Consider the following 17,111-nt stretch of genomic DNA (forward strand, 5'->3'; position numbering starts at 1 on the left):
AATCACGAGTGTGTTGCAGAGTGCAATGGCAGGAGGGGAATGGCTTTCAGGAACTTGCTGCTTTGCAAACCTTTTTTAAGTCTACTTAAAAACGTTTGTAGGTATTTAGTAAGCAAATCCACCTCCTACACACTCTCATCTTCTTCTCCTACTACTCTGAATGGTTTATTTCTCTAATTGAATAATGAAAATTGAGAGGGTTGAGGTTTCTTTTCAGTAACTTTGAAACAAGAGTGTTGTTTAGCTACAAAATCAACTTAATGCCATTAGAACGTGTGACACTTCACTCAGGCAAACTGAGACTGCCAGAAATGTCACTCTACTTGCCTGGGCATCCTGGGCATTATTGACCTTCCCTGTTGTGACGAGGGAGAAATTGTATGCAAAGAGCACCAGCAAGGCCAGGGGCACCATGTACAGCTCCACGGTCCAGACAGTGACCACAAACACCTGGAGAATACACACAAGTGTGGAAAGAGAGAGACACGTAAGAAAGGCTGTCAGTCATTACCACTGTGCACATTCATCCTTGAATCTCTGCTAACCCCACCCATTATTATTATTATTATTATTAATAATTTGGCAAAGAAATCTGCTCCCTCTGTTCCGTGTGAGTTCATTAGGCTGCTGCTCCCTCCCCTGTCCCTGGGGAAGGAGAAGCCATGAACATGAGGTGAGCCCAAAGCTTCTCCACTCCTTCCTGGGATCCCTCCAGCCTGAAACCTTTTGTCCTTAGTGCTGGTACACAGCAGACGCACTTAGAGAGGTCAACCTGCTCCACTCATCAAACTCTAACTGCCAGGAGGTCTTTCCCAGGCTAGGGAAGAGAATTATCCTCTTGTGCAACAGGAGCCATGGAGCTCCCTTGTCACTCCACAGGGGTGATCAGCAAATGCATCTTCACCATTAATCCACCTATACTGTTGGCACGCCAGCTCAGAGAAAGGACTGTCACCTTGCAGGAAGCCAGGCCTCAGGCTGCACATGATTCATTGTTTTGGAAAGGGATCCAGTCAGCCTAGTCCCTGTTCTCATACTCTTGCCATTTTTCAGCACAGCATATTCTGATTTCACTGGTTCTTTGGAGTCTCTTTTCCTAAAAACCAGTATGAGCCTGTGTGTTTGGACTGGTGTCTGACAAAACCCACTAAAAGCAAAACCACAAGGCAAACTGGAACTGCAAAACACAGAAATAATATGATGGGGATCTGAAAAGCACATAGGATTTTTCAAAAAAACTCCATCAAGCCAAACTGCAATCCTATCTTACAAGTACCAACAACACCTGAACAGACTGCAAACTTGGAGGGGTTGGCAATGCAAAGTTAATAAACTAAATCCAGAACTGCCATAAAATGTATGTTGTGATCCCATTTCCTTTTCTACTCATACATAGTATTTCCAGAACTGCCTAATGCTGGTAGCAACTTGAAGCTATTTTAAGCAATCTCCTTCAAAGACAAGGCACAAACACATTTTTCTGATTTTTCTTTCCCCAAAAGAAACTGGTTTGATCAAAAACAATGATCACATTTTTAGAACAATACAGGTTAATGGAAATGAGTCAGATCCAGTAGAACTATCTCAAACAACAACAAAGAGAAAACTCTATGGGTGATGAGGAAACTAAATCTCTACCTCCCCTCATCCTTGGCTTGCCAAATACTACATAAAAAGACAATGCTGGCAGTTGTAGAATGGGACATTAATGGCAATGTATTTTGTGTTATGAACCTGAAAGTGTAACCACTCTGTACCAAAGAAACACTTCCCATTGCATTCAGCAGTGTGAGAATTTACACCCCCACAAGATAGCAGCTGTTTTAACTTTTTAAACAAAAAGACTTGTCTGATGTCAGACAAATGGCCAGTTAATACCTACCATGGGCCAAACACAAACCAAGAAACAATGCCTGTATCCATAACCTTGCCCAAACAGCACTTGCATTTTCTGGAGTGCACCTGATTTCATGTTAGCTGTTGCTATGCAAGGAATTTGACTGTCATCCTGTTCTTGGCATTTGTTGGCCTGTAAAGCAATCTTCAAGATATATTCATCTATAAAATGGGCTGACATCCAGGAAATACATCCCCATGTTATTGATTTGCAGCACAGGAATGTGGAAGACAATTTGGTTTGGGGTTTTTTTTCCCTTTTTTGATCCTGTTGTTCAACATACTAAAAAATTAGAAGTGATAATGATTCACACAGCCACATTTCATATGTAAGCAAGGCAACAGAAACACGTGAATCCAGGCCAAGAACTGGTACTTGATTTGTCTTATAGGAGTCTTGCATAACTTAAGCTAATAAAACCTTCAATAGTTTTGATATTCTCAGCTAAAACATCCCCCATAAATGAAAAGCTCCAACCTGAACAAGTTCCTCTGAAGCTATTCCAACTCCCTTGGATGAATATATGCTTGTCTTTTAAGACAAAGTGAAGGTGATAACAGCTTCTGTCCTACCCTAAATGTTACTTAAAGAACAAGGACCTGTTATTATACATATCTCCACAGCTATCTTTGTCAGGCACACATAGATTAAAAAAAAAAAGACATACATATAAACATACATCCGATCCTTGCATAAATTCCTTTCATAGAAATTCTCATTTCCAGATATTAATTCCCATTTCCAGATATTAATTCAAAACATTTGCCTCAGCCCAGGGGAGGGGGTTGCATTTGCACCACCTCCCTGGGTAACAGCAAACTCAGCCTTCCCTTGATGCAGCAAAAAGACCCCACCAGCAGCCAGCCAGGCAAAGTCCTACAAGGAGTCAATGAAGCTCTTGAAGAACCTCTCTTCATTCACTCAATTGCAGGACTTGACCCAATTTTAGTGCATCTGTCACCATCCTATGTGAACATCACCCTGCTCGGCTGCAAGTGCAACACAACCTTGCAATCACAGGTCATTCAGGCAAGCTACGAAGCCAAGACCTTGGTGATTTTAGATCTTACAGTACATTTTGTGTATTATTAAGTTTCAGACCTCAAATAAAGCTTCATTACAAGATCTCACTGTGGGCTCAATGGGTAGCTGAGGCATGCTGTCTCCTCCTTTCTAATGCTGGCTGGTTAATCAGCTGCTGAGTTATAACTCAGACAGTGAAGCTTTGATAGAGCTCCCACATCTCCTTAACAAGAGCTGCTTTGCTGCTGTTGCCACAGTACAGGGAACTTTCATTACTGTGACACGACACAGACACAAGACAAATTGATTTAGCTATTCAGAAATTATTTAGCCTCGGAGGTATGGGAAATGATTGCTGTGAACATACAGTACATAATAAAAGTTCAGAGTGTGTTTATAGAGCGAATAGAAATATTTCTGCTGTTCTAACAGCCTTTTGAGTGGTTCTGCAGCATCAGTTTTCAAAGCAGATCCCCAAGCAGGTCCATGTCCTATTATCAACTTTCAGGGAGCTCCTTGACACTGACCACAGCACCAGCAGCCCTGTGACACAGATACCCACTCCCCAAATGACAAGGTCCTCAATCATGCATGTTTTTACTCTCTCCTCAGCGATACTTTGTGCCTGGGAGAAGTTCTTGATTTATGCTGCCTAAATTATTTTCTTATCAATATTTTTATGCCAAAACTCAGGAGTGCTTCAGCTGCTGATGTAAGTAACAGCTAATGCAAGGAAGAGTATCTTCTTGATTTCTTGTCATCCCCAGTCTGCTTTTGCCTAATGCATAAACTAGAAAGAGAATCCATTAGCAGGTTCAGATCACTTTCCCAGTGCCACAGAAGTCAGGGACACAAACCATGGCCCTGCTTCAAATGATCCAGTTTCAACAAACCATTCCTTTCTTCAATGTTTCTTGTTGTTAGACCAAGTTCTGTCAGACACAATCCATTACATTAATTGATACTTTTTCTGCTGGGCTTCACACTGTTCGTGGGGGAAGTTAAAAGCACAGCAGCCAATTTCTAAACTAAGAGTTAAAGTAGTAGAAGCGAGTTTTCCACACTACTCCTTTTAATGCAGTTTGAGAGTATAAAAGCCTATTATAGAAGTGAGCACTTTAATTCACAGCATTCTAAAACAATGATGAAAAAGAGAAACAGAAATAGGATAGACCTATCTTGAGGGAAAGAAAAGAAAAAAAAAGAGCTCTTGAAACTAATATTTAGCTAGAGCTCTACCTAAAAGACAACAGCAATATCACAGCCTTGGAGAAAGGACCACTTGATTTCAGCTGATTAATGTGTTGCTATTTCAAAGGGCCTAATAACTACAAGTTAAAGCTCTGGAGGTTTGGGAGCCGTTTCATCTGAAAATCATTGAAGAGGGGTCCAACTGTTCCTGTCAAGAAGCATGGAGTTTGAACAACCATGAGAGTGGCCCTTTTGACAGCAGCACAAAAGATGAGAGAAGGCAGTCTCAACTGAAAGTAAAAACAAACCCTTAGAAACACGTTTCAAATCTGGTTTTTCTGCCGCTCTGGTTCCAATTTAGCATCTGACTATTAAGACCAGATTTTAGACGGGTGTCTACTAAAATATGCCCATAAAACATTTGTCACCAGCAAACCCACAGTCATGGGATAGAACAGTTTTAAGAGGCTTAGAAACCTAGCACAAGATAGGATTTTCTGCGTGATTTTTCCACACAATAATTACAATTTTTCTAACTGCAAGATTAACAGGCTCTTTTTGACCTGGCAAGCCTTTATGGTGCAGTGAGGGATGCTGTGTTGTGTGACAGAATAACTCTTGGACAGCACCAGTGATGGGAGGAGAGTGATACATTCCATCAGATGGAAGAAATAAAAGTGAAAGGAGATTAAATGCATGCGAGGAACCTATGGTATAAAGTTATTTTCTTGGTCAGTGCAGGCTCCAATGGTAATGAAATGCCTCATCAGCAGAGCTGTGAAAAATATTGTTTGAAACTCCAAGTTTCAAAACCCACAATTTAACTGAACTCTAAACTTCTAACAGCTTCATCAAAAGTTTCCTCGCGATTTATAAACACGTTCTGTGTAACTTGTGAAGGCACGGGAAAAACTTGGGCTGATACTGCTGTGAACGTCCAAGTTTGGTTTTGAACTAAGCTACACTAAACCAGATCAGTGAATTTGATTTGAAAGAGAAAGACATGCTCCCCTTTATTTACAGGGGAGAGGAATTCTGTATTTTTAACTTATTTCTGGGCTACACACTTTCAAGTTGCCATGAACGCACAAATGAACTCCATAAAAAAGGAGCAATTTTTGAGAATAAATATTCAGGGGCGAATTCTCAGTTTTTTGGGGGGTTTCTAGGCTTTCAGTCCCTCTGCTCCAAACAAAATACAGGATATTAGCCAATGACATAAGATACTGGCTCCCCAAAAGGGCACTCGAATCCCTTGGAGGCAATAAGCCTGTCGACAACAAATTATTTCTGACAGATACTTATTCCTGCCCTTAGACAGGGAGAGCACAAGAGCAGAGGAGAGAATGAACACACTCACAGAGAGCAGTACATTTGTGCATATGTGCATATATAGCTGTGCATATGGAGACATCTCTTCCAGATATGGGCACTGTGGATGCAGGAACACAGCAGTGCTGAGCCTCCACTGACAAAAATCAGGGTGCCTGGTGAGGGCCCAGCCTGACTGGAGTGCAGCAATCAGGCTTGTGCTCTTGGGCTGGCATTGCATAGAATAGTGAGAGTATTAAAAAAAGGGAGTTATGAAAAAAAAAGTAAATTATCTTCATACAGCTCCATCTCAATGCTTCATAAAAAATGGAAATTATCTTCATACAGCAAAAAAAAGGTTGAGGAAACCACATAGCATGTATTTCCCACTAAAGATCCTCTTCCAAAGATGCATTCCAGAGTCATTTTGACTGATACTCTCCTTCCCACATTCACCTGATGCTCCCTCACCTCACAGCGTGCTCTTACTGCACTTCACAGCCGCGAATCTGGAGCTCAAGGAGGGTCAGTTCTGAGCAGAGTCACTCCCTCATTGCAATGCTGTGCTGGAGAACGTGGCAGGAAGAGAAATTACACTTAAATAAACCAGCACTGGCAGAAGAAACCTATTTACTTTAGATTCAATTTGTTTTTTGTGTCCCCGGCAGAAGAACGGGGAGCATCTCAACGGCGGCGCGGAACGTGCGCTGTATTGAACGGCAACGACCAAAATCAAAAATGACCTGAAGGAATGGAGGGCTTTAAATATTTATGCCACATTACAAATCATCTCTGCATTGCTCCACACACCAGCATACAACTTACTAATTTTTTTGAGGGTGTACCAGAAGGCAAAAAGCTCTTTGAAGTAAGTGTGAGCACGACTGGAATTCAAAACCAAAGGCACAAAAAATCCACTTCAACATCCCAAAAGCAAAACCAAAGAATCAAACTGTGCCCCAAAAAACCTCTGTCTAACGTGTGACTGCACAGAACCAAGAAGTAGAAATAAAGGATATGTTTGCACAATTTGTTTTACCATGTGCATAAAGCTAATGTTTTTTTTTTTCCTCAGGTAATGCCTTGGATAACAAACAACAGGCCATGGTTGCCCAACCCAATTGTGTGCATAGGCTAAATGACACAAAGCCATGTCCTGCTCCCATATCCACATCCCAGCTCTTCTTTTCCCAACTGCATCTTGCCGAGTGAATAGCCCAGGATGAGCTGAAGGAGGAAAAGGGGGGCCCAACTTGTTGGGAAGTAGCCAACTAGTGCTTGAAAATTTACATCACATGTGAGGATTCAACAAGAAAAAGGAGCAAAAGAATAAAGCCTGTGGAGGAGGATGGGAACTCTGGTCAGCATGGTCACAAATTTTACAAAATATTCAAAAGCAAAAGAAAAAAAAAAAACAACAATGTTCCCCACTCCCAACAAAAAAAAAAAAAGGGATGCAAAACCAACAAAAATAGCCCCAAAAACATGTGAAAAAACTCATACTGTTTAAGTCAATATGTGTTAGGGCCTTTTTTGTCATTGCCTGATTTAGACTCTTCAGGGGGATCTCATTTTCTCTGCTGCTGGTAGGAAGTAGAGACTCATTTGTGTTTTAAATGAAAGCTGTGATTCATGTGCAATCACAGGACTCTTAAGAAATGATGCTTTAAGAAGAAGCATGTTCTGCAAAAGTCGCAGAGAAATCAGAAGAGCTGACAATATTGCAATCTGTTCTCCACCATCCTCTTGGGACACTGCCGTCGGAAACTCCATCAGGGAAGGTTGGGATGCTACTCTCAAGACTGCAAACACTTACAAAATGTCCCCACTCTGAGCCTGAATTACTGTTGTCATTAACACGTTCAATGGATTTATCCCCTACTCATAACAATGCCTGGAATCAGAAAGAGATAACAACAAAACAAAAACTAAGCTAATTAAAAAGGGACGGTTTTCTTTCATTCTGATTATTTTTGTTACATTAATGAGGTTACCCAGCCTAGAAAAGTGGAATCAAGATCCATGGATATATTTCTGTAATGAGGAGGTCAGGGAAGAGACACTCAGTCTAAATTTATTTCACTGAATTTATCACTTGTAAAGTCTGTGTGTAATTTAAGATTCCTATATTGCATTCCAGCTATTTGACAAATACCTGGCACATTGGTCAGTGTGGATGATAATTTCCAACTTGAAGGGGCACATGCCTGGGGGTGTCACCTCTGTCCTCTAAAACACGGGCATTTAACCCTCAAAGCCAACACCCACGAGTCTAGTGGGCGCCCCTGTCCAATTTTCTTGTGGTTCCTACTTTATCCCTAATCCCTAGAAGAGGTTAAACCAAAATCAGCTCCAACAGGAGTTTTGGGTTCTATATTTATGTACGTACAACAGTTTTAGAGTAAAAGATTTCAAATCCTTTTAGGCGGCAGACACTGAAGAAATAGCTGTTTGCCAACATGCTGACTGGTCTAATTTTTCCCTCATGCTTTTATCTAACGTATTTTACATTTCCTGTGCCAAGTAAAATACAGTTAAGACCCTCAAGCAGTAAAGCTTAAAATCAGAAAAAAGAAAAAAAAAAAGAAAAATAATATTACAACCATTTTCTATGTTTTGGGGTAATCCTCTGGGGATAAACCAGGGGAATAAATCTGCATACTATTTCTAAAGGGGTTACTATCACAGAGTAAGGTGACCAGAGAAGATCCCAAAATAAAGAGGGGGTGACATGCAAGAGAAAAAAAAAATCTGTTGTTTTATATCATAGATAAATTAAATGGTCATTTTTAATTCTCATGTTTTGGTTTGATTATCAGTAGGATCACAGCTCTGGAATTATTCTCTTACACAAAGTTATAATCTATTTGCAGGGAAGACAGGCATTATGCAAGTTAAAAGCCTGATCTTATAGTAAATAATTCTTCCAAAAAGCACCAGAAAAAATATTTGTGCTGTTTAAAAGAACGCAAAAAGTAGGCAAATTTTATTTATTCTGGATAAGGTGACTACCTTAAAAGGGTCATGAAAAAAAATTATCATTAGCTGAGCTGATAAATGTCCACTTATTTGGAGATGTATTTGTTAACATTTTGGGAAACATTAGCAACAAGGGACAGATGGTGACGTAATTGTTCACAGTGGAAGGAGTGGTGGTGGAAGTGCTCTTAAATTTGGGCTCTCAACTGGGTTCCAGTTGGTAACAAATGGGAGTCTTAAATGATTATGTTTAAACTACTTTAATGACTCCTCCTTCACGTTCATAATGTAAATTAGAGCTGAATGGGTAAAGGAAAAAGAGCTCTCTAATAAAGAACATGTTAAATTAGACTGTGTTCAGTGAGAATCACACATAAGGTTACTTCCCTGGCATCTCCAGCTATGGCACAGGGGGGAAAAAGAAAAAATCAAAAACCAGGTTTGTAGAACCTGGCAGTAAACCCAGACGAATGAGGGATAGATGATTGTAGCACCACTGGTGCAAAACTCCCTGGTAATCTCTATTCCAAAACCTCCAGTCCTAAAAAAAACATTTCCAGACTGAAACAGAGCAAAGGAACAAGACAGTAATTTTTAAAAATCCCAAACCGGTAAACGAAGACCACAAACCCAGAAATCTAAGAGCACCTCTAAAGCACATATAAAGCAGTGAGATTATATCCTTACAGGCAAAGAATTCCAGATTATTTATCCTCTGTCCTTAAGCTGTACCTGGGATTCCCCAACACATCCCCATGCCAGAGCCCAGAAAATCTCTTTATCTGCCTGGGATAGATTTCCCACAGTGAAGAGGAGAAATGCAGTTCATAACCCCAGCCCTCCCCACACCTGACACACACCCAGGACACCAGGAACAGTGTGATTACACAACACTTAAACAATTCCAGCAGGTTCATAATCTGCAGTGTGACAAAATTGCTGCATTACAGAACAAACGCATGGAGCTGACTGAGGCTCACTGTAATTATACCCTGGATATGTTACCATTGTAAGCTAACAGCAGTGACACACAAAAACACCCCCTGTATATTGACAGCATGACTATGTAATAGAGATTTTCCACCAGCAGACCTGTAGCATTTTGCTACCCAAAACACAGAATAATCTTAAGAAAAAAAAAAAAAAATTAAAAATTGCAAGACTCCCGCAATTTCAGGCAGCTGTTCAGGTAAAACTGAAGCCAGGAGATTGTTTATTTTAATAAAGCTATTATATGTGCAACTCCAAATTAGGAATGGCAGGAGACTGGGGGATGCCTAAACCATCACCACCTGTTTGCCCTGAAAATCAATTAAAGTCACACTATCACAGCAATCCCTTCCTAGCTAATAAAAGTTATACAGCTTCAACATGCAGCTTTAGGTGCTTTGAGGGAATGTGCCTGAAATCTAAATCCTGAGTCTCACATTACTTCAACACTAAACACAACTCTGAACCACTGTAAAACTTGCTTTTTTGGGGTTAGAGAAGGTGTTAAGAGCAAAGAGATCCCAAAATGCTGTTTTGATGCAGTGGATTGAACTAATAATCAGTAAATTCTAACGATTCAGCCAAGAACATTACATAGAGTTTGAAGTAGGAGAAAACTGAAGTCCTTTATGACACATGCCTGTTCAACATATTCTGTGCTGCAGAACAGATCCAACTTTACAAGTTGAAAGCAAGGGCAGTAGAGACATCCCAAGTGTTTTAGTAATTAAACGAATATGCATAATGAACCATATGCCCAAAGGGCCTGTTCTTCATGTGGGCCAGATTTTTGTTTGAATTTTTAATTTTTATATACAGATGAAACATTTCATGTAATATAGCAACAGTGCAAAGGAACATGCTATGCAGGAAGGGAAGGAGGAACTACCCATCTGAGAACGATCAGAATACACTTGATGAATTCTGCTCCTCAATTTCCGATTCAGAGCCAAGAGGGCTTTAAAAAAAAAAAAAAGAAAGAAAGAAAAAAAAATTTTTTCTCCTTTGAACAGCTGTATTACTCATCTGCTCAGAGTCTAGAAAAGAGGCATTGAATATATGTATATTTATATAGGTCATATTTATACATTTATGTGTAAAATGGATTTGATACACCAACACATTTAGATGCTGCAAGACTAGAAAAAACACAGACACTATCAAAATTGAAAAGCTTCTGATCCACCAGAAAAAATAACTACAGGATGGCTCTCTGGTCTGCAGGACCTGTCATGTTGTGTGAGCTGCAGTGAAACAGGACACACTCACATCTGTCTGTGAAACAGGAACAGGCATTTGGAAAAAGATGGGTCAAATTCCACTCCTGCTACAGTAATGTTGCCCTACTGTGAACGGGAGGATACCACGGCCTTGTTGCAGAAATATTAAATCTCCCAAGTTCTCCTGGGGTGGAGCAGTCCTTCTCCTCTCTCAGTAATATTTACCTTTTTTGCCATCCCTTGCCCTTGAAGTGCTTTCCAAGCAAAAGCAGCATCCTTTGCAAATGAAACCTATTTTAAATAACTGGACTGCCAAATAATAAATTGGTTCTTCTAAGTGGTTCTGATCCACTGGGCAAATTTCTCCTTTGCTTCAAAAAACCAGTGGCACTGTTTTTTTTTACCACACTGACAGGTACTTGTCAGTGTGGACATTCTGGTTCAGAAGCAGAAAAACTTTCCTGCCTTGAGCTTTCCCAGCTTTCTGAGCGCATTTTTGTTTCAGGTTTTATGGACTAAGAGAACCCAAATGCTAATCAGACTTAGTGAGGGAAAGGAAAATTTTGGGAGTAAATAGCAGAGTGCCCCAGAGTAGCTGAGCTGTGGTACTGCTCTGGGATAAAAAACCTGTGCCAGACTCAGTCCCACAGAGATGTGCTGGGGAAGCACCAGCCCAGCAATAAGGGATGGAGACCATAACATGAGCACTTCCCAATTAAAAGGGTGACTTTTCATCAAATTCAGCAATTAAACTTTTTTTGGCACTTCAGGAACTCCTATAACCAAAAGTGGCATGGCAATGTAGGAGCAACCCTGGTCTCAGGACTTAGAGTATTTAAAGGCTGGAATAGCTCTAAATAGCAGCACTCATTGCTCTCAGTCCTGATTTGGGGTCTGTGCTTTTGCCACTGCTGGGTTTGCATGATCTAGTGGTCTCCATGGAAAGACAGATAAACTTCAACAGCTGTCAGAAGACAAAAATTGACAAGGAGCATCACCTTGCCTGACTGTTTAAATCCTTTAAGGAAGTGTTGCAGCAATTAGAGAGGGAGTTTAATCTTTGCAGAGTGCATTAACACTCTCCGACCTCCCAGACAATAGATCAGGCCTCAGACACATAATGCTTCCCTAAGGCTTTTTAACCAGAGCATTTGATCTCATCCCACTCTGTGTGTCTTACTGTAGGTATCCCTGTGTGAGACAGCATTCACCGGGCACTAAAGGACCACTGGCTCTGCCAGTATTCACACAACTTTCAAAAAATAAAAGCAGGAGTGGCTTTCATTGCAAGGCACGCTGCTGCAGAAGTACTACTTCCCAGAAGAAGGAGAAAAAAAAAAAAAAAGAAAAAGAAAGAAAACAAGATTAAAACCATCCAGAGTAGCTCTGCAAAATGTCTTCATTTTTATTAATCTCATATTTCCTTTCTACTGCCACTGTTTATTTCCCAGCTTTGGAATATAAATCTATTTTTTGAAAAAAAAAAAAAAGCTTAGATTAGTTTTTTATTCATAGAAACAGTTATCTGATAATAATTTCAAAATACTTCATTTCTTAACCCCTGCAGAGGGACTTAAGGGAAAGGGAATTAGGAAGACAGGTCTAGTTTATTAAGGAAATTGAAATATATCATTGCAAATAATTTTCCCAAATGTGTACATGGAAGTATCTGGGGAAGTTTTCTTAACTGCTGGAACAAGTCATCATCTCATTCCTGATGGGCATGTTCAGTTAAAAAAAAAAAAAAAAAAGCTAATATCTCTGTATCAATTATGCATTTCCCATTTAATATTCTAAACATTTTAAGAAAATTTGCTTAGTGCAAAATTTTTAATGGAATTAGGCTGTCTTGCCATCATGTTCTGACAGAAGCCACATCTCCTATGGCCAATACATAATGGGAGGATAAAAGCAGCTCACTGGATTCCCACCCACTGCTAAAAAATGGGTGCTGCACTCTCCCTAAGCACTTGGAGTTCTCCCCCCCATGCAATGCATTTGAGGCACCCTTATGGCTAAAAAATATTTAGATGAGGCTATTAATGCTTTTCATTAGCAGCAGGGTTTTATTTTACTTTTGTAGACCCACAAAAAGTGCCTTTTTGTGGAGTACCTGCATTACAAAAAGGTTTGGCTGCTGCTGAAAGGGGTATCTCAAATTTGCCAAGCCAAGTGCATCACAAATGACAAAAAGGTCACATATACCCAGTATATTTAAAAACAAGCAAGCCTTCAAAGTCAAAGTGTAATGCAGTTATTTCTAATCTGAACAAACAATAGAATGCATCTAATGAAAGCTGACAATTGGCTTTGATACAGAGATGTGCTGCTCTTCTCTTCCATTAAAAGATGAAAGCTGAAGGGAAGTACAGAAGACAGCGACTTCTCCCAAAACAAAAGTAGAAAGTTCTGAACCTGAGCAAGCAAAGTAGTTAAAGGCTGCTTTAGTGAAGACTTTTGCTCACCTTTGGCACTCATCTCTCAGTAAACATGCTGACTTTACATGGGTAATGCTAAAGGTAAAATAAATCAGCATATTAGACTGGCACAAAACACTACATGTTTTACATATTTATTAACACTTCTCAAAATCACAGCATTACAGTTAAAAAAGAAAAAAGAAAACACACAGATAAACACCAAAAGAAACCTGCTAAGCTTGACTACAGAGTGGATGCCACAATTAAGAATAAGAGATTTAATTTTCATGAAGTTGTGGGGGAAGAGATCAAAACTCTATTGATGTTATTGGTAGCTGGGCAAACCTTTACTGTGGAAGCAGTCAAATTTATACATAATTAATAGCAAAGATTTTTTTTTTTAATCAGATTTCTGGGATTTTGCAGTCATCCCACTGCTCCACATTTATTTTCAACTGAATATTAAAAAAAAAATAAATAAATGTAAGGGACGTACCCTGATTTAAGGTATTTTTACTATTACTGCTATCCTCAAACAACCCAAGAACTTTCTGGTTACTTAAGAATTACCTCAAAGTTAAAGCACATCTTAGTTGCTAATAAAGAAAAGTAAAGCTAAATGAGAACAAGCTTTTAAAAAAAGTGTATTTGTTCTGCAGCTTCTCTACTAATCTCTTTTTATTTCAGAACTTGTAAAGGATCCAACTCTTTCTTATTTAAAAGAAAAAAAGAAAAAAAAAACCCGACAAGCAAACACCTTAAGAGAAATCCCTCAAGGTGTATCTGTCTCCATCATAAAACCAAATGTTGCATTACCTTCAAATAGGAAATTTCTTCCAGTTGTCACGATTTCTGCAACTAGTGTTACATTAGCACTGAGAGAAAGGGTGAATTAAATTAAAAATAAAATAGTTCAAGCAAGAAAAAGAAAACCTGCCAGAAAAATCTGACAAAAGCCTGAATGCCAGAGCTGGCTCATTCCTGAGGGTCCATCGCCATCTACAGGCTTTTCCTCCTCTCAGAAAACCTGATCATTCTATTCACACAGCATTTTTGCCCAAAACGAGGATGCAGATTTTTTTAAACTGATGTTAAATAGCACAGGTTTGCTGAAGCTAATGGAGTTGCAGTGATTTAATCCACCTACTGATGTGTCTCTACTTATTCCTTCATTTTGGAAGAATCAAAACTTCCCCTACGCTTCAGGGGAAAGCAGTGTTGCTCTAAGCTTACATTTGTGTTAAAAAGAAAATCTACCTTTTTAAAACTAAAAGGAAAAGAAAAAAGAAAAACCCACTGAAAGGGGTGTTCCACCAACGAGATGGGCAATAATAGTCAATGTCTACAATTTTCCTGTAAAACTGAGTGCTTTAAAGTACTTTCTAAGAGGTGTCAGGTCAAAGTAATGTGAATAATGAAACAAACCCAAGCAGATGCTGACTGAAAGAAAATCAATACACCTGTGGCTCTGGGGGGAAAAAAGAGAACACTAAGTAGAAGAATTTTTAATTTTAATGGAATTTTCACTTCCTTATATATACCTTTTTCATCCTACATGCCATGGGTTTCCTGCCTTTTTTGTTTGTTTGTTTGGGCTGAGCCTTATGTTTTTCCCATACAGCTTGCAGAGTCTAAAGCTATGCCAACTTTGGGAATTTTACAAAATAAGCTTCTCAAATTCTGGTATTTCCAATAGTGGTGGGTAAGTAGCTTCTGTCTCACACTCCTGTTTAATGAGTCTCACACAGATGCAACATTCATTCAACTCAGAATACTAATTTCATCTTTGTTTATGCAATTTCTAGTCTGTGAATAAAGTGAACTTTCAGAAAAAGCACCAGGCAAATTGGGGAAAATGAAAATTACTGAATCCTGACATAGAAAATCATCTCTTTAGGATCAGATAAAGTGGCAAATTATTGCAGATAAATTTCTCTTGGTTTTCAACCTGCCACTCAATTCAGAAGAATTACAAGTCAGAATCTTGTGATAAAAATCAAAAATTCAGAAGATGACCACGAGTTTTAATCTGAAGTCTCTCTAAAGAGAGAATTTTAGTTCCTCTAAAGAGAGTTTCATTTAAGACTGCAAAAATAAATACAGCACAAGAGGAAAACAGCTTTCAGGTAGTGGGCATGTCAGCCTCGTCCAATTTTTTTGCGGCAAATTCCTAAAGTCAGAATGGAGGTTTGTAAGATAACCATAAAAATCATGAGCTAAATTCACCTTTGTAAGATAACCATAAAAATCATGAGCTAAATTCACCTTTGACACAATCCAAACTTTGCAATTTTGTTGGGAGTAAAGGAACCAGTGCTGCCTTGCTGGAGAGAGAGTTTCACTTTTTCTAAAACAGTTAAATAATAATCAAAGGTTAAAAAAAAATTAAATAATTAAATGCTAATGCGTGATTACTCTCACAGTTGGGAGAACACAGAATATCTGCTAGTGAGGCAGGAGTGTTAGATACAGGAGTTCAGCAGTGTTAAATATACAAATAAACCCAGCAACAGGCAAGAGTATTATTTTACTGTGCTGAGCAAAGCAAAATAAATACAAGGCATGCAAAAATAAATAGGAAAAGTACAAAATAGCATAAGATCAACAAAACCTTTTGCAAAACTTCATGAATTTAAAAGACAAAAGGTGTTATATATGAAGGAAAAATAAAAAATAAAATTAAAAAAAAATAAAAGGGCTTCATAAATCAAACAGTGAAAGTACAACACAGTATAGCAAACTCCAGCCAGACCACAAAGAGGGTTTGCTCTTCATAAACATCAGATCAGGCAGCTAAAATTATTACCAAACTCTCTTGTAACTGTCACCTGTGGTGGGTATAATTACAGGCTACTGCTGCAAGCACGCCCACGTCATATGGCAATAAAAGGACCTACAGCTTGCCAAGAGCAGGCAGACAATGGAGAACACACACCACCTGACGAGAGCCCAAAAAGATCAGCCAGGGAGACTAATAAAAATGACAGCTTCGAAACAAATGACAAAGCTTCAACCACAAAAAAAAAAAAAAAAAAAAGAAAAAGAAAAAAAAAAAGAAAAAGAAAAAAAAAAGGCGATATCAAATTAGCTGGAAATGCAAGCACTGAGCAGAGTTCTCCAACAGGTTGCAACTTGAGCACAAAGGGAGGAAGGAGGATTTTTGGATGCCTTTAGTTCAGGTTTTTGCTAGAAAGAGCCCTTTTTCATTTGCCTTTTTTTTTTTTTTTTTAATTATATAAAATGTTCGCACATTTGACCTTGGCTTTGTGGGCTGCCATTAAATAGCCAAAGAGATGAAAACTACATTTCCAGCCTGGCTTGGGAGACTGACAGACACAGGTATCTATCTATTCAGCTATCTTAGCACCAGCACCTTCCAGGGATAAATCCACATACTATAACAAAGCTGAATTTCTTTCTCCCTGCCTTAATTCTCAACTGGATGCCTGCATACACATTCCTGCTGACCAGCTGCACAGAGGCTTATCCTACATCAGGACCGTTCTTTTACCCAAATACTTGGACCACAGAGTTGAACACACACAGCCAAGGTATTAAAAGGCTTTATCATCAATTAAACCCAACAAAATGCAATTAAAGAGGAAGAGGCAGTGATTCAGGTCTCTCTCATTACCAGGGCTGAGGGAATCATTTCGATGTGATGCATTCAAGTTTTGAGTACATGACACAGAAAGCCTCAAAAATATCAGCACAGCATAATTTAAGAGGAAGATCCCCAACCCAAAATCAATGGAATTCCTATATAGGGTAAATGCCTTGTTAAGCACACGCAGAGGAAATGACTCCTCAGATGCAAAACATAGTTTTGCTTTTATTTTTATTTTGGAACATTTCACTGGTAAGAAGCAAATCCCCAAAACTTCTGAGCTGGAAACGTAAGGCCATCCATCTTTTTCAAAGTTAAAAGGGATATCTGTACTGGTCTCTGCTCAGCTCCATCTCACCCCGACTCTAAAGCTTCAAACTCTGCTTTTCAAATCTTGTTTATTGTGTTGTCAAGGCTCAAAGTGGTTATTTCCCTATTAACTTTGTCCTTGTTTGTTCTTGCATTTTTGAAAG

At 39.1% G+C, this 17,111-nt stretch overlaps 1 protein-coding gene across 4 annotated transcripts in view; it reads right to left on the reverse strand.

Moving 5' to 3' along the window:
* MCTP2 (multiple C2 and transmembrane domain containing 2) overlaps nucleotides 1-17,111 on the reverse strand; it is a 125,372-nt gene that overhangs the window by 22,515 nt on the left and 85,746 nt on the right. For all 4 annotated transcript variants that reach the window (XM_071441274.1, XM_071441271.1, XM_071441275.1 and 1 more), the window contains one exon: nucleotides 328-450. In XM_071441274.1, the coding sequence (XP_071297375.1) occupies nucleotides 328-450 (123 nt within the window). The remainder of the gene's footprint in view (nucleotides 1-327; nucleotides 451-17,111) is intronic.

This window comes from Agelaius tricolor, unplaced genomic scaffold (genome assembly GCF_023055355.1).
Source record: "Agelaius tricolor isolate 1412-34295 unplaced genomic scaffold, bAgeTri1.0.p SCAF_16, whole genome shotgun sequence".
NCBI classification, from domain to species: domain Eukaryota; kingdom Metazoa; phylum Chordata; class Aves; order Passeriformes; family Icteridae; genus Agelaius; species Agelaius tricolor.